This window comes from Mus caroli, unplaced genomic scaffold, assembly GCF_978045245.1.
Source record: "Mus caroli unplaced genomic scaffold, Mus_caroli_1 scaffold_4, whole genome shotgun sequence".
In the NCBI taxonomy this organism is placed as follows: Eukaryota; Metazoa; Chordata; class Mammalia; order Rodentia; family Muridae; genus Mus; species Mus caroli.
The window spans coordinates 113,102,756-113,124,484 of record NW_028227259.1 but is presented as its reverse complement, the minus strand read 5'-3'; the positions used below and the strand labels follow the sequence as shown (position 1 = coordinate 113,124,484).

Genomic DNA, 21,729 nt, shown 5'->3' with positions numbered 1-21,729 from the left:
TGAGTACAGAGATTAAAAGCATGAACCACTATGACCAACTTTTAGTCCAGGCTGAATAGGGTTTACTAGCACCTGGGAGGTTTGTTTTCCTTTATATTTCCAGTTGAGGGGGTGGTTTTTTTCTTATGACCATCAGTCTGTTGGCCTGACCGACCAAAGAGTTCCTCTGCTTTGGGCAACCTTCATGGAGTAACTTACTCTGGCAACTTGGGCTCCCTCAGCTACACTGGCCCATACTAGGGCCACAGGGGCATGAGAGCAGTGCAGAGGCTTCTCTTCTCATCCCTCTTGGTTTTCACATAAAAGTCCTTTTTAAAACTCCAAAGGTTATCTGACAAATGAGGTGAGGAGCCTATTTATAAAGCCATAGCATTCTGTAAACCTGTTAATCAAGTTTAGTCCACTGCCGTGGTACATAGATGGGACAGGCAGGTAGGGTTCCCAGGTTCTGTGCACTCACTGACCTCACTCTGTTATCCAGCACTCTATCCATAGTATTCCTACATTACCCTAACAGCTACCCAGAATCCAGCCTTGAGGATTCTTACCTCGGGTCAAGTCTTGGTTAGACATTTGGTGTGTATTACCTTCTTAAACCTCTCAGCAAATGAGAGGTTTTGCATACACCACTCAAAAATTGGAGACTTTAAACCTACCCCTGGAGGTTTCCTAGTTCCTTGTGACAAGACCAGATCTAAACCCTGACATGTTGTAGACTGCATTCTGAACCCTGTGTAGATATGTTATGTCCTTTAGGAGGACATGTCGCAAACTTTACATCAGAATCTCTAAAGAGCACCAAGCAGAGCTTACATGCTCTAGGCTCCTACTGGCTAGCTTAGATCCACTGCCTTGTACAGACAGAGCTTGGTTTCTCTAGAGATCTAACATGACTCAGCTCTATACAAAGGTCCTGATGAGCCAGACTTACTGCAATGTCACATTTTATAAATGTAAACAAATCAAGCATGTTGTCTGAACTGCCTCTTGGAATAGTTGTCTAATAATGCAGTTTATTTATATTTTATTTATATTCAGATTTCTCAGTTGGAGGAGTCCCTCAGAAAGTCAGTACTACAAATCAAGCAACTACAAAGGTAAGAGTGCCTCATGGGAACAGTCCTCAGAGGTGAAGAGTTCCTATGGAGGCTTCCAAATGATTCCTGAGGCATTGGTAAGGGGCCAGTAAAAACAGTGGCCATAATGCAGATGGTGGCTGCCTGCATTCTCTTTTGTGCATGGCAGGGCAGCCACCTATGGAGGATGAGCTTGACATGGCGTGTGTTCTTCAAGACATTTCCATGGAATGAGTCCATTGTAGTAGGCTTTATTTTCCTTTTTGTGACAATAGCAACTTGAGAAAGGAAGGGTTTATTTTTGTCTCCCAATTTGAGGGTACAGCAGTACATCATGGTCGGAGAGGCATGACAACAATAGCTTGAGGCAGCTGATCATATCATATCTGCATTCAGAATGCAGAGAAAGATGAGTGCTAATACTCAGCTCCCTTTCTCCCTTTTATTAAATCTAAAACCCCAGCGCATGGAATAGTGCTACCCAAATTTAAGGTCTTTCCACCTCATTTAATTCAACCTACAAATTCTCTCGGAGATATGTCAGAGGATTGTTTCCTATTAAATTATAGATTCTGTAAAGTTGATAATATTAGACATCACTAGTCTACCTTTTGTCAACTTCATAACTAAACATATCATTTTAAAGCTATAACTTTCTACCATGACCATCTGATAATGCAAAATACTATCTAATTTTAAAAGTCCGCATAATTTTTAATGGTTCCAACACTATTCAAAAGTATCAGTGTAGAGGCTCTTATGAGACACAGTTCATGTCTTAACTGTGAGACTCTACAAAATAAACCAAGTTTACTTATACATACAGTGCACAAATTAAACATTTGTTTTCCAGAACAAAATAATGAGGGCAAAGCAAAGGAAGATAAGACCAATACCCAGAAAGGAAAACACCAAATTGTATTGGTCCATGTCCACTATGCAGAGTTAGAATCATCCTGTTAGACTTGTCTGAGCTCCAAAGGACTTCAGTAACCCACCATGCCAGGGCACAAAGGTCTTCTTTTAGGATGGCTCCACTCCATGCCTACAGCTTTCCTTGCTGATGTACCATGACCCTGGCATCTCCAACATTCTGAGGTCTCCACTGTGCTTCAGCTTCACATCTTCATACAGTAGCCCCTCATGGCCTCCTTGCATAGAATCCAACTGTACCACACATTGCTTAGTCTCAATGACTTTTTGTAATCTTAACGTAATCATCAGTGGTTTCCTTATTGATACATCTTTCATTTCTTACAACTAATATCACATGTACAAGGCTGACAGACTGTGCTGCCAGCTTGAGCCTGACCCCTTGGACCATAGTTGCATCAGCCTCTAGGTACCTTACAGGGTGATCCCAAGGAAACTCTTCCCTAGGATGTAGTTGACTTTCACAAAATGGAACCTTTGATGGTGGAAGTCTTGCCTCAGAGTTCTTGTCCCATTTTTTTTCAGTGCAAAGTTTAAGTTTTCTCTTTAATTATGTTAATCTCTTTAAAAATTACAGCTACTTTCTCATCACTCACACCTTGTCTATCTATAACTTATTTAAACTACTTCTTTTTCCTGCTAAAGGCCAATTTATTTCTATATTTGTTTCACTCTTGCTCTTTTCTTCCTGTAGACCTGGGTAAAAGATAAGAGCAGTGAGCAGTAACCATGGCACAGCCCAGGTACTATTCTGTCTTGGAATTTTCTCCACAAACAAATTAGTCTATTTCTTTTTAATTCAGCCTCACTGAAGTTCTTAGAACATAACTAGAATACAGCCATTTTTTGCCAGAACATAACACAAATGACCTCTAGCCCTTCTCCTCTGAACCCTCATGAACTGAGCTCCACCATCTACATTTCTGTCAGTGTTCTTTTTCTTCCAATTCCCCACCATTGGGGCCCAGAAGACTGGCCCATTAATCTCTGCTTGTGATAATCTAAGAAGTTTCTAATCCTAAATTCTAGACTCTTCCACATTCTCCCTGAAAACTGGTTTCAAAGGCCTAAGAGCCACATGATCAACTTTATCACAGTAACAGTTCTACTTCTCAATACCAATTTTCAATATTAATTCTTTTTCTCATGACTGTGAGCATATACTACTTAAGGAAATAAGTTTATTTTTACCCACATGATGAAGTGGCAGTCCTTCACAGTAGGAAAGCATGGGGGTAGTAGTACCTGGTCATATTGCTTCTGCAGTCAGAAAACAGGTAAATCCTGGTGACCAGCTTGCTTTCTCCTTTCAGTCCAAGACCCTCTTAGCTCATTGGATGGTACCACACCCACATTCAGAATGAGTTGTCCCAACTCAGGTAACCAGTCTAGAAACTTGCCCACTGAGATGCCAAAGGTTTAGGTGATTCTAAATCCTATTAAGTTAGCAATTAAGATGAACCACACAGCCATGCATCATAATGGAGCACAACCCAAAGTGCTACAACTGACCAAAAGTATATAACATTCTGGAAGTATATAACCATCTAGAAAATAACAAACATTAAAATTTACATTTCTTGTCTGTTTTACTAAATGCCTCAGTAATACTCCAGTTATGAAACTCTCTGTTTGCACTTAATGTCCATGAGATATGGAATCCATAACACCCCATAGTTTAGTCAACACAATGATACAAGATTTGGTGCATGTTTTATTCAGTGGTAGCTATGTTTTTCTAAGATAATGGTGCAATTTCCTATGAAGCTTTTAAATGTAGAATAGTTACTTTGATGTTTCCTCACTGGTTACTTGTGTGTGTGAACACCAAATGGCCTAACCAACCAAGCACCTGAAGGTGGCCTGAAGGCATGGCTATGTTGGGACTGAGAATGGGACTGGAAGGCAGGTGTTAGTACTTATCATAGCTCCTGACCAAGTTCTCTGTCTCCATCTTGAAGAAAATACCTCTTTTCTCTCTCCTTATTTTCAAAAAATGGGGACTGGGGGAGATAGCTCAGAAGTTAAGAACATGTGCTGGCTGTTTCAGTGGACCATAGTTTGGTTCCCAAATCCACATCAGGTAGCTTACAATTGTCTGTAACTCCAGTTCTGGGAAATCCAGTACTCTCTTCAGACCACCATGGGCATCTGAAAGGCACTATGTAGAAGAATGCAATTGATCCATTCTTATATCCTTGTACAAAGTTCAACTCAAAGTTGATCAAGGACCTTCACATAAAAGCAGACACATTGAACCTAATAGAAGAGAAAGTGAGGAAAAACCTCCAACACATGGGCACAGGAGAAAATTTCCTGAACAAAACATCAATGGCTTATGCTCTAAGATCAAGAATTGACAAATGGGATCTCATAAATTTGCAAAGCTTCTGTAAGGCAAAGTCAATAGGACAAAATGGCAACCAACAGATTGGGAAAAGATCTTTGCCAAACCTACATCAGATAGAGGGCTAATATATCCAATGTATACAAAGAACTCAAGAAGTTAGACTCCAGAGAATCGAACAACCCTATATTAAAAAATGGGGTACAGAGCTAAACAAAGAATTCTCAACTGAGGAATACCGAATGGCTGAGAAGCACCTGAAAAAGTGTTCAACATGCTTAATCATCAGGGAAATGCAAATCAAAACAACCCTGAGATTCCACCTCACACCAGTCAGAATGGCTAAGATCAAAAATTCAGGTGATAGCAGATGCTGGCAAGGATGTGGAGAAAGAGGGACACTCCTCCATTGTTGGTGGGATTGCAAGCTTGTACAACCACTCTGGAAATCAGTCTGGCGGTTCCTCAGAAAATTGGACATAGTACTACTGGAAGATCCAACAATTCCTCTCCTGGGAATATACCCAGAAGATGTTCCAACTTGTAATAAGGACACATGTTCCACTATGTTCGTAGCAGCCTTATTTATAATAGCCAGAAGCTGGAAAGAACCCAGATGTCGTTCAACAGAACAATGGATACAGAAAATGCAGTACATTTACACAATTAGTACTACTCAGCAATTAAAAACAATGAATTCATGAAATTCTTAAGCAAATGGATGGACCTGGAGGGCATCCTCCTGAGTGAGGTAACCCAATCACAAAAGAACTCACTTGATATGCACCCACTGCTAAGTGGATATTAGCCCAGAAACTTAGAATATCCAAGATACAATTTGCAAAACACAAGAAAGTGAAAAAGAAGGAAGACCAAAGTGTGGATACTTCATTTCTCCTTAGAATAGGGAACAAAACACCCATGGAAGGAGTTACAGAGACAAAGTTTGGAATTGAGACAAAAGGATGGACCATCCAGAGACTGCCCCACCCAGGAATCCATCCCATAATCAGCCACCAAACACAGACACTATTGCATATGCCAGCAAGATTTTGCTGAAAGGACCCTGATATAGCTGTCTCCTGTGAGGCTATGCCAGTGCCTGGCAAATACAGAAGTGGATGCTCATAATCATCTATTGGATGGAACACAGGGCCCCCAATGGAGAAGCTAGAAAGAGCACCCAAGGAGCTGAAGGGGTCTGCAACCATATAGGTAGAACAATAGTATGAACTAACCAGTATCCCCAGAGCTCGTGTCTCTAGCTGCATATATAACAGAAGATGACCTAGTCGGCCATCATTGGGAAGAGAGGCCCCTTGGTCTTTTGAACTTTATATGCCCCAATACAGGGGTCGCCAGGGCCATGAAGTGGGAGTGGGTGGGTAGGGAAGTTGGGGGGACGGTATAGGGGACTTTTGGGATAGCATTTGAAATGTAAATGAAGAAAATATCTAATAAAAAGTTGGGAAAAAAAAAAGAAAGAAAATATCATCCTGAGTGAGATAACCTAATCACAAAAGAACACACACAGTGTTCACTCACTGATAAGTGAATATTAGCCTGGAAGTTTGGAATACCCAAGATACAATTCATGGACCACATGAAGCTCAAAAAGCAGGCCAAAGTGTAAGTGCTTTCATCCTCCTTCAAAAGGGGAACAAAATACTCAGGGGAGCAAATACGGAGACAAAGTGTAGAGCAGAGTCTGAAGGAAAGGCCATCCAGTGACTGCCCCACCTGGGGATCCATCACAAAATCCATATACAGTCACAAAATCCATACCCTAGTGTGGATGCCAAGAAGTGCTTGCTGACAGGAGCCTGATATAGCTCTTTCCTGAGAGGCTCTGGCAGAGCCTGACAAATACAAAGGCAGATATTCAAGGAGTTAGAGAAAGGACTGAAGGAGCTAAAGAGGTTTGCAACCCCAAAGGAAGAACAACAATATCAACCAACCAGAGTTCCCAGGGACTAAACCACCAACCAAAGAGTACACATGGAGGGACCCAGGGCTCCAGCTGCATAATGTAGCAGAGGATGGCCTCATCAGGTATCAATGGGATGTATCTTGGTCGTGTGAAGGTTCGATGCCCCAGTGTAGGGTTGAGGGAGGGGGTAGGCGGGTGGAGGAACACCTCATAGAAGCAGAGGGATGGGGGATGCGATGGGGGTTTCTGAGGGCTGGGGGGACCTGGAAAGAGGATAATATTTGGAATGTAAGTAAAGAAAATATTCAAGAAAGAAAAAGAAAGAGAGAGAGAGAGAGAGCAGGCACCATTCTTGACATCAGAAGTTCATGTGAGCCAAACATGTTAACTGCTTGTGCCCAGAAGCTTCTGATTGAGGGCAGGCAGTAAATGGAGTTATATATTAGACAGGGACATGTGCTATTAAGATAAATGGTACTAGGTGAGAGAAATGAATACTATTGCAGGTTCCAGGATATGACTTTAGAACAGAAGTCCAAGTCACAGTTGTTGATTAATGTTCATTCTTAGCTTATTTGGTCTGACTGGACTGGTTGCAAGCACAGACTATCTTAATCTTCAGACCAATGTGTAGTATCTCATCTGCAGTATCTCAGATGCATTGTTCATACATGCAGTATCTCATCTGCATTGTTCATACATGTCTTAAAAGACTATGGAAACAGACATGCTTTGTTCTAAATTCACATAAACGTTCCATATTGACCAGACTAGGTCAAACAGGTAGGGGCAGCCAGGAGGCATCCTACTATGAACAGACATCTTAACATGCAGCAGACACTGAGCAGGGCTATTAGACATAAGACCTCAGACAAGGTTGTCGCTGTTGCTTCTGTCACAGAAATTCAGGACTTGCTTTGCTGGGGAAAAAAATATAACCCTCATTTACTTATCTCCATTTTTCCTTTAGCTGTTAAAACTGAATGGGTTAATATCCCTCACTGTCACGTTTGAATTTTATAAAATTAAAAAATAACTTGCCAATGGCCTATTATTATTATAGTTGTGACCAGAAGTGTCAGTTATGTACATGGTGGCCAGTATTTGTATTACTTTGCTTTCCAGTTGGGAATGAACAAAGCAGTAGGCCAAGAGAAGATGCAGAAAATCATGCAATTAACTATTTCCAAGCTTTTATATACTTTGGGATGAGTGAGGGAGAAATCAATTTCATTAATTAATCTACTACCTTTATTCCATCTATTTAGTATGAGATCATCACAACAACCAGCTTTCAACAAAATCAAAAATTCAGTTTCAAGTAAGTGAAGTAATATAACAAAGAATACAAAGATACCTGATGGTAAGCCACAAAAAGTAGGCACTAATGTGAAGACTATTTTTTCATCACTTTTTCCTTTAGCAAAGCCAAATGGATATCTCTTTCTACCATCCAACTCTTCACTCCCTGACAGGTATGTGGCCCTGGTGGGATGGTGTAAGAATTTGTGAAAATTGAGTAACCCATACTTCTACCTATGGACACATGTACATTTCTTCTCCTATGTGGTTCTCCTTCCAAATCACCAAATCACACCTACTAAGTGCCTGGGTAGTTCATTGCATGTCCAGCTACCCTGGGTACTTAGCTTACATTAGTGTGAAGCTTGGGTCCCAGAGTCAGGACTTAGATCTTCACTGGACAATCATGGTACTCCATGTTATAGTCTGCAGCCATAACAATTAGTTGAGTATGAATGATCATGTGTCTGTGAGCCACCCAGAAAGCCCTGCCCTACCTAAAATTGAAGGCTGGTGTCTGTGAGTATAATGGTATGGTTCTTCCGCCTCATATACCATTCTACTCTGAGAGTGCTAACTTGTGTCACTGAGTACCTTTGGGACAACTCAGCCTTGGGAAGCTCTGGCTATTCCTTAGAAAGTGCACATTCATCATATCATTAGAGTCCTAAGACCTGATTTTGGAAGGCAGTCTCTATCCTTAGTTCTCATGAGTCAGAAATAAGATCATCATGGGCCTGTGCCTTTAGTGGGGCTCAGGATGTTCTCTGAACAGGTTTTTTTCTATGAGTTTAGTTTATGGGTCTGCGGCAAGCTAGTGTGGGTTCCATCTTAAGATTGGAAAATGTTCACTATAGCATATTCATGCTTTCTTGTTGGGTATAGAATCATCAAGCCAGTCACGCAGACTGTCTCTAGCTGCCACATAGGGAGCTACCACCAAGAGAATATTATATAGAGTAGATATCTGTATTGAAGACACTGAAGACCAAGAGGAAGGAAAGAATCTGGAAACTGTTGAAGTAACATCTCTGTCCAGGAAAACCAATTTTAAATTGGAGCTACTCAGAAAGGGTGTTTTTTTCCCTCTGAGTTCGCTACCATCAGGTAGCCAGACTAGGGGAGAGCCATACTGAAAATAAATCCAGCTGATGTTTCCCTGTCTGCTTTTTGACTAATGAATGCTGTAGTGTGTGGGCTAGTGATATATGTTAACAGCAGTAGGGAATGTTCCTGTTCCTAGGTATCTAGTCAGTGGGACTAGGCAGGAGTTGAAGAACTAAGAAACAAACTGAGGGTAGGACTGTAGCTCTGCTCTGGAGAAGTTATGCCTAATTTACAGTTAGGGAGCAGCCAGTAGAGTACACAGGAAGTAGCAGACCTATAACCAACCACACCCTAATAACCCCATGAAAGGGCTAGGAAACTCACTCTTTGAGTTATTACATGCAGGGATGTTTAAACTGATGTTTATAAATTATAGTAAATTTTTCAGTCTCATGAGTATATTGCACTATTTACAGAATAGAGTCAATGGATATTGACCTGACTCCTCCAGCAAGAAAGGTACGTATATGCTTGGGCTATCACATTGCTCAAGGCACATGGTGGTCTCTAGCAAAGCTCTTTACTGTGTTGACCCTAGAGTGAATGGGTGGGTTGTGGCTAGAAATAAGAACATTCCTTTCCATCCTCATAGCCAGGCCTATGGGAAGGGCAACAGGGTCCCATGCATTGTTAAGCAAAGTGGCAGGGCTCATAACCCTATGCTTCACCTTCCCTTGACCACAATCTAAAAGGAAATAATTGCTTACTATAAACTGAACCCTATCAGCCCATAAAAATAAGTGAGCCAGAAATAGTAGACCCAAAGAACAAAACCACAATTATAAATTGGAGAGAAACAAGAACAGAAGAAATGAAACCCAAACCTGGAAATGCACCATAAGGGTCACCTTCCCAATTGAGGCAGAAATTGATTCTGTGCATTCCATATTGTTCAAACATGAGACCCTCAGAACTCTTTCACAAGGCTAGGTCATTACCAAGTGGGCTGTAAACAGTAGGATAGCGCAAAGGAGGGAGACCACATGCACTGTGATGGGACTTTTTCTGTGGTGTGAGTTCATTATTGTGTGTTACTTCTAGCACTTTTAATAGATATACCTCCAAACTAACTCTGCTCTAAGAGCTTTATAAATTAGGACCATTCTTCTAATAGCCATCCAAGGTAGCTACAAACATGTGCACTTGTTTATCAGGAGTTATGTCCACTTCTAAGAGAGTCGCCTGAAACTGCTTATGATGGAATATAAATTCCAGAGTAAATAGGAGTTTAACAGGGAGTGAAGTATTCATGCCTTGAGGAGGAGATGCTTCAGGTCCTTGGACATTGGCACAAAGATAAGCTGCACCTCTGTTCAGCTTACCTCTTGTATATGCTCACTTTCTCCAGTGTCTACCTACTCTACACTGGGCACCACCCTAGTCCCCTACTCCTTACCTCAGGCCTCCCAGAAGTTCACAGATCTGCCACATATAACAGTTCCTTGGAGACTGGACACTTGCTTCTACCTCTCTATCTGAGGTCTTGTTTTATGGTTTTACATGTACTTGTGGTCCTCCAGATTCCTGTATTAATGGTGAAGAAGGACTCTTTGTCAGGTCATTCAGTTTCAGTCTTCCTTAGCAACTGAGCTGTTGGAGTGAGCTAGAGATATTGAAGATAACAGTCACAGTTGATACCTTACATCTGGAAAATCATAATTCAATGAGTGAAACTTAAAACCTAAGTGTCATGCTACATAATGGCAGACATCTGAAAAGGGGGCAGATAAACATTTTAAACTTTGCAAGGCAAAAGGTCTTCTCTGGGGCAAGCAAAGATGGTGATATTATCTGTGCTCCTGATCTCTCTGGGAAAAGGGGACCTGAGCAGGATTCAGCCAGGCAGATCCAACCAAGATCATTCAGGAGATTACTTGTCCTTTCCTCTGCTGATAATTCTAACAGAATGTAGTGGAGTCCCAAATCATTTACTATTTCATGGCATGGGAGAGAAGAGGCGATCCTTTGACCTGCCCTGCCCTGTTCTATCTCAGCCTATAGGGCTATCATCCAGTAAGCAGGTGGTTTTATTAGAGGTGACAGGACTTCAGAGCTAGAACTCCAGGACATGAGTCCTTATAAATAGAACTGGACTCTCACAAGTGGCAGTTTGGAAATTTTACTGGTTGTTTTCCTTTGCATATATAGCCTGAGATGGCAGCAGGCCCTTCAAGAATCTCTCTGATTAGTCCACCTCAGGATGGACGCATGGGTAAGTAAAAGTCCCTGTGCCTACTTTACATTTATGCACAAACTCGAATATATTCCCTGAAAGTCATATTTCACCAAAGCTGTCGTTGCTTACCTACTTAAGGCCTGTGCAAAGAAAACACAATGCAATTAGTATGAATACAGAATATGAATACAAGCTGTGCGCCTAGATTGGGCAGATCTACCGCTACACTACTCTATTCCCCAGCTAGGAGATCCCTTATAACCTGTAGTTTCTCCAGGCCACGTGCTTCTGCTCCATTTTCCTTCCACCTCCTCTTCCTCTATTATCCTCTTCTCTCCACCTTCTCCCTAAAACTTTTCAGCTACACCTTCCCTTCCATTGCCCAATCACCGGCTCTAACCTTTATTTTACAAGTTAAAATAGGGAAAAGGTTCACAAGAAGTCACCTGAGTAAGTGACTCACTCCTCACTCCTGTCCTAGGCAGCCCCTCTTGGGAATGCAGAATTAGCATCAAAATACAAACAGCATCAGGGCAATGCACAACATCTAGTTGGCTGAGAGTTTGGTTCACCTCAGCAGAGATACTATGAACCGTTTTAGGAGAGACTCTTAAGATAATGCACCACGGGAAAAACTGCTCTTGTTTTCCTGTCTCCTTGTGGTTTAGTCAAAAGTTGTTTTGTCTCTTTATTTACTGGTAATTGACTTAGATTGCTAGTCCATTGCCCTGATGGGTCATGTCTAGTGATCTTTCCAGACCCTAGTTCTTCTCATATGGGTCCTCTAATATACTCAGCCCTCCTCCTGTCTGGGTGTGGGAGCTCTCATTACCTAATGGGTCAAAGTTCAAAACATACTGTCTTTCCTCACAGTTCTCCCCTGTTCTATCTTTGTATAGGTGGAACAATAGAAAAATTACTTATGTGAGTAGAGAGAAATCTCAGTGAATAAAGTGCTTGCTGTAGAAGCATGAGGACCTAAGTTCCATTCCCCAGGTACCCACATAAAAACCAGGCACAACAGTGCAAAGCCTGGTACTGAGGGAGCAGAGAGATGGATCCCTGGAGCTCACTAGCCGGCCAGTCCAGCTTAGTTGAAAAGTTTCAGATTTAGCCACTTGGGAAGATTCATATCTCAAAGACTGAAATAGAGAATGATATAGGAAGATACCTAGCATTAGGTATCTGGGCTCTAGGTACATACACACAATGAAAAGCAATTTAAATGGTTCATAAAATGTTACCAGCCAGTTCTGCGTCTTTTGCTCTACCTGGTCAGGGAATGGTGGGTAAGTAGAAACTCTACTGGTGCTGATCTTTGAGAGCTTTTATAACCCTTGACTTCTTCACCAAAGCTGTAGGCAGGAGCAGGTGGCATTCTGTAGTATTATGATTTAAGTGCAGGACTCAGGCTTTGTTATCGGTATTAGGTGACAGATGTTACAGTGATTATGTAGGCCTATAAATTTGGTATTCCCCAGCCCTTGACAGTGGCTGCTATTACAGCTTCAATGTCTAAGATGCCAGATTTCTAGGCCAGATTTCAGGCCTAGGATGTTTGAGAGCCTTGGGGTTTGGCCAGTATCCACAACACTTCAATTGCCTCTCATTGCTGTTGCCACTGTCACTGATACCACTAGACACTAGGGGGCGCAAGGCTGAGTTCTCAGAGCAGAGTTACAGCCACATAGCAAAAGTAGAACACATGTCAGACATGAACCACAAGCTGTAGTCAGTATTAATGTTTCCCATATAAGGGATCTGTGTTTGCAGATCAAACAACCACGCATCAGTATACACCAGGTGGAAGGACCATCCCTTGATGCCCATGGCCACCAGCCCCTTTATTTTGGGGCAAGGCAGAGCAGGGCTTCCTGGAAGGCCTGTAGACAGTAGTTGATGACATTTCTGCTGCCTCTGCTGTTGCTCCTGTTTACATTATAGGTATCGCTCTGGTTCTTGCCACTATCAGCACTGTTGCTGTCACTGTTGCCATGACTCTGGCCATTACTATCAGTTGCTCCTATGGCTCCCACTGAAATTGCTTCCACAGTTACCATTCTCTTCTGTCCTGCTTATACTGTTGATGTGGTTTTTTAGCTATTTTATTGGGTTATTATTCTTTACTGTTCCACTGCTGTCTCTTCCTTCTTAGTGTTAACCAGATCACCCTGTTATATTAATTATGGAGATCTAAAGTAGGCAAGAATAATACTTGAGGGAAGACTAATTGGGCCTAATGTTTCAACACCCAGATACAGCATAAAAACATATCTCCAGGCTGACTCCAAAGTTAGTTGAACAACCTGCTTATATAGTCACAAAAGGGTTTGCAACAATAACAGCCACTGTCATGTAAATAGCCTGCTGCATTCACCAGTTATGGCATTGTCCATTTTATATAGTCACAGTCCCTCCATTAAGTCACCAGGGAATATGCTTCCCTCTGGCTTGGGTGAAAACTTCACTGAAATTTGTGATAGCAGACTCTAGTACAGCTGTTTGAAATCATTGTGTCAATGATTTGCATTCAAGAGCTGGATCTGTGCTTCAGCAGCAAGCAGCTATAGTTTCCATATAGTTTCCACAAGGCATCCATGAAATGCTTAGAACAGTCAGTGCTGACATAAGGATCATCCAGCTGGCTGCTTGACTGGCAGTTCTTCATTCAAGGCAGCTGTGAGACCAGGGAGAACTCTTTTTTTTTTTTAATTTTTCTCTCATACATTACATCCTGACCACAGTTTCCACTCTGCTCAGCCCTCCATCCCCAACCCCTCCCCCTTACCCAGTTCTACTCCTCTTCCATTTTCCTTCACTCAGGAATATCAGCCAACCGCAGCATAATAAGTTACAGTAAGACACAAACCCTCATATCAAGGCTAGACAAGGCAAGGCTCCCAAGTAGAAAGAAAAGGCTCCCAAGAGCAGGCAAAGGAGTCAGACATCTTCCACTGTTGGTGTGGTTTCTAGCTATTTTATTGGGTTATTATATCTTTATCTCCCTTCCAACCTTTATTTCATCCTAATCCCTTCCAAATCCCTACACTAGGTAAAGGAGAAAGAAGGTTAGAGGGGAAAGGATATGTAGATCTCTTTTGACTACTTCCTGCTGATTAGGGACATTGTGTTTCTTGGGGCCAGTCCAGTCTTCATCATCAAGATATCTCCAACTTCTTCTCGTCAAACTACAGCAACAGCAACCAGGAGCAGCAGGGACTACCAGCAACTTCCTTATTCTTCAGAGTGCCTATCACACCTCTGGAGGCCCTGGCATTCATGTACTCTCCAGAGTCCCCAAAACTATCTGCAGCTGGCAAAAATCATGCCCCTTCTAGAGCTTGAGACAATCATAGTTAATGGCTTTGGACAAACTGAAGCAGCCCCATATCCCACACCTGGGATTAAAACAAAAACAAATTAATATAGGAAAACTGAATTTTTCAAGAAACCACAACTCTCACTATATCTTATTCTACTGTTAGGAGTCCATAAATACCTAACTCAGACCTACACAGAGTCCATGATTGTTGCTTCAACCTCAGTGATCCTCTATGAGCCCTGCTTCATTGATTCTGTGGGCAGTGTTCTCATGGTGTCCTTGTTCCCTCTGGCTCCTGCATTCTTTCCCCAACCTCTTCTGTGGAGTTCCTCTGGCTCCACTAGTGTTTGTCTACAGGTCTTTGCATCTGCTCCCATCAGTTGATGGATGATGCCTCTCTGATGATAATTGGGCTAGGCACTGATCTATGAATATAGCAAAATATCATTAGGAATTATGTCATTCATTCATTCATTCATTTTGGCCAATTGTATTTGGTTCTATCCTATAGGCCTGTGTCAGTGCATTCAAGGCTATTCCCCACTTTCTCTTCTATTGGGTTTAGTGTACTTGTTTTATGTTGAAGTCTTTGATCCACTTGGACTTGCATTTTGTGCAGGGTGATAAATGTGGATCGATTCACATTTTTCTATGTGCTAACATCCCGATAGACCAGCACCATTTGTGGAAGATGCTTTCCTTTTTCCATTATGTATTTCTAGCTTCTTTATCAAAAATCAGGTACTCATAGGAGTGTGGATTTAAGTCTGGATCTTCTACTTGATTTCATTTATCAACCTGTCTTTTTTATGCCAATAACTTGCAGTTTTTATTACTATAATTCTATAGTACAGCTTGAAATTATGGATGGTGGTACCTCCAGGAGTTCTCTTATTGTACAGGATTCTTTTAGCTATGCTGGATTTTGTTTTGTTTTTCCATGTGAAGTTGAGTATTATCCTTTTAAGATCTATAAAGTATTGGGTTGGAATTTTGGTGGGAATTACATTTAATCTATAGATTTATGTTTTCCATCTATGTAGTATAGACCAAATTAGACCAGATTAAAAGTAGGTAAAGGTGTGTTTATTAGATGCAGCTTCTGAGCCAATTCACCAGTCCCAAGGAATAGGGCTGGGGAAATTGAGCACCTGGGCTAATGCAAGGGGATTTTATAGGTCTTAGGCAAGGAGTAATAATGTGTCAGCTGGGATTGTGCCCATATACAGTCAATAGCTAAACTCCTGGGTGGGCATTCTTGGGTGGGTTGCTGGAAATGCAGAGGCATGGTGTGAAGATGTGTTAGCCCAGAGTTTTCTCCCTGCAGGCAGGGTTGAGGGAAGGACAGCAGATGGAGCTCCTCAGCTTGTGAGGATGGGGAGGGTTAGCAGGAGTTCCAACCAAACAGATTGCTCTTGGTAAAATAGCCATTTTTACTATGTTAATCCTATTGATCCATGAGCATAGGAGATCATTCCATCTTCTGATATCTTCAATTTCTTTCTTCAGAGAAGTTTTTGTCATACAAGTCTTTCACTTGCTTAGTTAGTTATCACAAGATACATATATTATTTATGGCTGTTGTTGAATGGATGCTTGTCAGCTCATGGGTAGCAAGCATGGCTCTAGCAGGCCTTGCCCTTCTCTCCCATTCACTCTGCCTTGCTAAAAACCATTAGATTACATTCCTAAATCTAGTCACCAAGGTCTATTCCCTTATGTAGCTACTTCCTCTGCCTGATGCTGACTACCAAGATCCAGCTATAAAAGTCTAGCAATAAAAATCCCCCTTTGGCTCACCTAATAAACATGACCAATTAAAATTAAACACCTCATACTAACATTGGGTTTCGCTCTGTACCTTTATAAACTTCCATTTTCCTATGTGCCTTGTCTATCTCCTCTGTATCCAGAGGCAGACCCCCTCCAAGACAAATACCCCTCCTCCTTCTCCCTGGTTCCCTCCTCTTCTCCCTCATTCCCTATCTCCTGTCTTTGTCTCTCTGTCCCTCTGGGGCAAATAAATCTCCTTTGTGCTAAGGACTTGGTCTTGTGGGTCCTGAGCCAATACTTTTTCTTTCACTTGTGAAGGATATTGTTTCCCCCATTTCTTTCTCAACCCATTTGCCATTTGTGTATAGGAGGTCTACTTAATTTTTTTTGAGTTGATCTTGTATGTGATGGTTTGGATATGCTTGGTCCAAGGAGTAGCACTATCGGAAGTTTGGCCTTTGTTGGAGTAGTAAAACCATCCTCTGCTACATTTGCAGCTGGAGCCAAGAGTCCTACCATGTGTACTCTTCGGTTGGTGGTTTAGTCCCTGGGAGCTCTAAGGGTACTGGTTAGTTCATATTGTTGTTCCTCCTATGGGGCTGTAAACCCCTTCAGCTCCTTGGGTCCTTTCTCTAGCTCCTTCATTGGGGACCCTGTGCTCAGTCCAATGGATGGCTATGAGCATCCACTTCTGTATTTGTCAGGCACCGGCAGAGCCTCTCAGGAAAGAGCTATATCAGGCTCCTGTCAGTAAGCACTTGTTGGCATCCACAGTAGTGTATGGGTTTAGTAACTGTATTTGGAATGGATCCCCAAGTAGGACAGTCACTGGATGGCCTTTCCTTCAGTTTCTCTCTCAAAATTTGTCTCTGTATTTCCTCCAATGGGCATTCTGTTCCCCCATCTAAGAAGGACTGAAGTATCCACACTGTGGTCTTCCTTCTTCTTGAGCTTCATGTGGTCTGTGAATTGTATCTTAGATATTCCAAATTTCTGGGCTAATATCCACTTACCAGTGAGTGCATACTGTGTGTGTTCTTTTGTGATTGGGTTACCTCACTCAGGATGATATCCTCCAGATACATCCATTTGCCTAAGAACTTCATGAATTCATTCTTTTTAATAGCTGACTAGTACTCCATTGTGTAGATGTACCACATTTTCTGTATCCATTCCTCTGTTGAGGGGCATCTGGGTTCTTTCCAGCTTCTGGCTATTATAAATGAAGCTGCTATGAACATAATGAAGCATGTGTCCTTCTTACCAGTTGGGACATCTTCTGAATATATGCCCAGGGCTGGTTTAGCTGGGTCATCAGGTAATACTATGTCCAGTTTTCTGAGGAACTGCCAGACTGATTTCCAGAGTGATTGTACCAACTTCTAATCCCACCAACAATGGAGGAGTGTTCCTCTTTCTCCACATCCTTGCCAGCATCTGCTGTCACCTGAGTTTTTGATCTTAGCCACTCCCACTGGTGTGAGGTGGAATCTCAGGGTTGTTTTGATTTGCACTTCCCTGATGACTAATGTTCCCTGATGAACATATCTTTAGGTGCTCCTCATCCATTCAAGATTCCTAGGTTGAGATTTCTTTGTTTAGTTCCCTACCCCATTTTTAATAGGGTTATTTTATTCTCTGGGGTCTAACTTCTTGAGTTCTTTGTGTACATTGGACATTAGCCCTCTATCTTTGAGGGTGAATCTTGTCAGGGCTGTTTTTCTGGTTGTTTTTCCTCTGTGAACATAAAGATTTCAGGGGTAATACATGTTTCTGTATTAATATATGTATGGAATGTGCACAAGTCAGTTAAAAATGATTCTTTGAGACAAAGTTTGGAGCTGAGACAAAAGAATGGACCATCTAGAGACTGCCATACCGAGGGATACATCCATAATCAGCCTCCAAACGCTGACACCATTGCATACACTAGCAAGATTTTGCTGAAAAGACCCAGATATAGCTGTCTCTTGTGAGGCTATGCCGGGGCCTAGCAAACACATAAGTGGATGCTCACAGTCAGCTATTGGATGGATCACAGAGCCCCCAATGGAGGAACTAGAGAAAGTACCCAAGAAGCTAAAGGGGTCTGCAACCCTGTAGGTGGAACAACAATATGAACTGACCAGTACCCCCCAGAGCTCATGTCTCTAGCTGCATATGTATCAGAAGATGGCCTAGTCGGCCATCATTGGAAAGAGAGGCCCATTGGTCTTGCAAACTTTATATGCCTCAGTACAGGGGAACACCAGTGCCAAGAAGTGGGAGTGGGTGGGTAGGGAAGTGGGGGGAAGGGTATGGGGGACTTTTTGGATAGCATTGGAAATATAAATGAAGAAAATACCTAATTAAAAAATCGCAATAGGTTGGATCATTAGATATTTGTTTCATGATGTGTCTGTATTATTTTGTATATTAAACTTTGATCTTTAATTTGTAAGAAAATTGAAGAAATTAAAGTAATCAAACTCTAAAAAAAAAAAAAAGATTCTTTGCTCTCTGATTGAGTAGGTGAGAGAACTCTGTCCTCCTTAAATTAATTTGGACTGTATAACCAAGCTGCAATATAAATCTCTATCTAAGCCATATGAAAGGATGGTATATAATAAGTTATAAGGACTCTGTAGCCAGCAAGACTGTTGGACAGAATACTCTTGACAATGAGGGGAAGGGGCAGTGTGTGGTAGGCATTGGAGTCTGGTGGCTGGCATGGCCTCTGGTGGAGCAGGGAGCTGATACTGGAGTTCTGAGTGGTATATGTTGATGAGAAAAGAGGTGGTTGGGGTAGGCTGTGCAGACAATGAGGGAGTGGGAGTAGTCCATGGGTGGCAGGGATGGGGCTTACCTGAGGTTCTGGCAGCTTATGTGGCCTCTGGTGGAGCAGAGGGCTTCCACCTCCAAAGTTGTGGGCCAGGATATCCAGGAAGGAGTCTTAATCAAATAGTAAAATTTTCCCATCTCTCAGTATCTTAGCTTATTTCTAAGAAAAATAAGCATCAGTGGCTAGAGAAATACTTTAGTGGGTAAGAATGCTTGCTGTAAAAGCATGAGAATCTCAGTTTGGATCCCCACCACCCATTAAAAAGCCAGGTATTGACACCAGCACATCTGTAAGCAACTATATTCCCAGTACGTTTTGCTGTGTGTGTGATTTGCCTTTTCCATAATCTATTCAGTTAGAATTATCCAGAATGTAGTCTTTTCAGACAGGCTTCTTTGACTTCCTATTATACACTATGGTTCTCCTGTGTCTTTTCAGGACCTGACAACTAATTTTTTGTAGTATTTAATAATATTTCATTATACATATATATCATAGTCTCATTTACTTACTTAATGACATCCTGAATGTTTTCATTCAGCCAACTATTAAAAGGCTGATATTGTCTACTATAGATATTGTGTAACCATTGATTTTATAACTCTATGAAGTAAATACAAAGGATTCTAATTACTGTGGTCATACAGAAAGAACATGTTTAGCTTTGTAAGGAATTGTCAAGCTGTCCTTCCAATAGACTTGTCTTCTCTAACAACAGCTAACAAGGAAAGATATCAAAAGGAATAAGAACAAAACAACATGACACACTAACTACAGCAAAAATTATCTTGAGTGGGATAGACTAAATGCTCCAGGGAAAAATCAGAAATTGTTAGACTAGCATAAAAATCCTGCTTATATTCTGTCTATAAGAAATATATTCAGAAAAAGTAATCTGCAAGGTGACAGTGTGCACACAGAAGCTGACAGCTTCTGGGACAGGCGGGAGCCACAGAGCTTCTGAGGCAGCGCCCTTTTCAGGCTCCAGACATCCGACCACCTCCCTGGCCAGAGGACAGGTGTCCACCCGGCCCAGGAGGCTTTTGCCTCAGGAACGGTGGAAGCCATCTTGGTTCCAGGACTCCACCAAAAAGTAGTCTGCACAGGTGAGAGTGTGCTGTTAGCTTCTGTGACAGGCCAAAACAACACAGCTTCTGGGAAAGGTTCTGTTTTGGGCCTTCATCTTCGGCCAGAAGGGAGGTCCGAACGCCAGATATCTGTGCACCTTCCCTGTAAGAGGAGAGCTTGCCTGCAGAGAGTGCACTGACCACTGAAACTCAGAGAAGAGAGCTAGTCTCCAGGTCTGCTGATAGAGGATAACAGAATCACCAGAGGAACAATATCTAAACAGAGACAACTATAACAACTAACTCCAGAGATTACCAGATGGCGAAAGGTAAACGTAAGAATCTTACTAACAGAAACCAAGACCACTCACCATGATCAGAACCCAGCACTCCCACTTCGCCCAGTCCAGGGCACCCCAACACACCTGAGAAGCTAGACCCGGATCTAAAAGCATATCTCATGATGATGGTAGAGGACATCAAGAAGAACCTTAATAACTCACTTAAAGAAATGCAGGAGAACACTGTTAAACAGGTAGAAGACATTAAAGAGGAAGCAGAAAAATCCCTTAAAGAATTGCAGGAAAACACAACCAAACAGGTGATGGAATTGAATAAAACCATGCAAGACCTAAAAAGGGAATTAGACACAATAAAGAAAGCCCAAAGTGAGGCAATGCTGGAGATAGAAACCCTAGGAAAGAAATCTGAAACCATAGATGTGAGCATCAGCAACAGAATACAAGAGATGGAAGAGAGAATCTCAGATGCAGAAGATTCCATAGAGAACATCGGCACAACAATCAAAGAAAATGGAAAATCCAAAAAGATCCTAACTCAAAACATCCAGGAAATCCAGGACACAATGAGAAGACCAAACCTACGGATAATAGGAGTAGATGAGAGTGAAGATTTTCAACTCAAAGGACCGGCAAATATCTTCAACAAAATTATAGAAGAAAACTTCCCAAACCTAAAGAAAGAGATGCCCATGAACATACAAGAAGCCTACAGAACTCCAAATAGACTGGACCAGAAAAGAAATTCCTCCTGACACATAATAATCAGAACAACAAATGCACTAAATAAAGATAGAATACTAAAAGCAGTAAGGGGAAAAGGTCAAGTAACATATAAAGGCAAGCCTGTTAGAATTACACCAGATTTTTCACCAGAGACTATGAAAGCCAGAAGATCCTGGACAGATGTTATACAGACACTAAGAGAACACAAATTCCAGCCCAGGCTACTATACCCAGCCAAATTCTCAATTACCATAGATGGAGAAACCAAAGTATTCCACGACAAAACCAAATTCACACTTTATCTTTCCACGAATCTAGCCCTTCAATGGATAATAACAGAAAAAAAAAAATACAAGGACGGAAATCACGCCCTAGAAAAAGCAAGAAAGTAATCCCTCAATGAACCTAAAAGAAGACAGCCACAAGAACAGAATGCCAACTCTAACAACAAAAATAAAAGGAAGCAACAATTACTTTTCCTTAATATCTCTTAATATCAATGGACTCAATTCCCCATAAAAAGACATAGACTAACAGACTGGCTACACAAACAGGACCCAACATTCTGCTGCTTACAGGAAACCCATCTCAGGGAAAAAGACAGACACTACCTCAGAGTGAAAGGCTGGAAAACAATTTTCCAACCAAATGGTCTGAAGAAACAAGCTGGAGTAGCCATTCTGATATCGAATAAAATCGACTTCCAAACCAAAGTTATCAAAAAAGACAAGGAAGGACACTTCATACTCATCAAAGGTAAAATCCTCCAAAGGAACTCTCAATTCTGAATATCTATGCCCCAAAAGCAAGGGCAGCCACATTCATTAAAGACATGTTAGTAAAGCTCAAA

General features: G+C 41.7%; 1 protein-coding gene across 1 annotated transcript in view; it reads left to right on the top strand.

Moving 5' to 3' along the window:
- Rnf212 (ring finger protein 212) overlaps positions 1-21,729 on the top strand; it is a 57,136-nt gene that overhangs the window by 20,688 nt on the left and 14,719 nt on the right. The window contains exons 5-9 of the mRNA XM_021163699.3: positions 1,039-1,097; positions 7,555-7,607; positions 7,710-7,761; positions 9,112-9,154; positions 10,844-10,907. Coding sequence (XP_021019358.1) covers positions 1,039-1,097; positions 7,555-7,607; positions 7,710-7,761; positions 9,112-9,154; positions 10,844-10,907 — 271 coding nt within the window. The remainder of the gene's footprint in view (positions 1-1,038; positions 1,098-7,554; positions 7,608-7,709; positions 7,762-9,111; positions 9,155-10,843; positions 10,908-21,729) is intronic.